Source organism: Penaeus monodon, chromosome 15 (genome assembly GCF_015228065.2).
Source record: "Penaeus monodon isolate SGIC_2016 chromosome 15, NSTDA_Pmon_1, whole genome shotgun sequence".
Taxonomy (NCBI): domain Eukaryota; kingdom Metazoa; phylum Arthropoda; class Malacostraca; order Decapoda; family Penaeidae; genus Penaeus; species Penaeus monodon.
In genome coordinates, this window is record NC_051400.1 from 24,403,385 (window position 1) to 24,403,791 (window position 407).

General features: G+C 53.8%; 1 protein-coding gene across 1 annotated transcript in view; it reads right to left on the minus strand.

Annotated features, from left to right (window-relative positions):
• Window positions 1-269, minus strand: part of LOC119582261 — a 5,744-nt gene extending 5,475 nt beyond the window's left edge. The window contains exon 1 of the mRNA XM_037930481.1: window positions 76-269. Within this exon, the coding sequence (XP_037786409.1) occupies window positions 76-269 (194 nt within the window). The remainder of the gene's footprint in view (window positions 1-75) is intronic.
• Between the last annotated feature and the right edge of the window lie 138 nt (window positions 270-407).

Genomic DNA, 407 nt, shown 5'->3' on the forward strand with positions numbered 1-407 from the left:
ACGTTTCGCAGGCTTTTCCCGAGAACGCCTCCGCCCGGTCGTGGCGACGACGCAGCCGCCTATCTCTCTAAAGACCTCGTCCGGCCGCCGAGCGTCAGCACTGGAGGCCTCGGCTGATCCGGCCGCCCCTTATATGCCCGCAGAAGTGGCGCCGAAGGAACGGCGATGGGGATTCCAGGCGAGTCATCACACGTGACGCGTCGGGGTGCACGGAGGCTGCGAAATACCGATGATCGTTTTTTCATGAACTTTGATATGAAGATGCACATGGGAACAAAATACGTCCTTACGTTGTTAACGGTGCTGAATAAGTAAACAAATAGTGTAATCACCTACAGATGCGGTAGGATTAGTAATATCAGTATGTGGTGAGTGCCTGCAAGAATCCACGGGATCTTCAATATCCT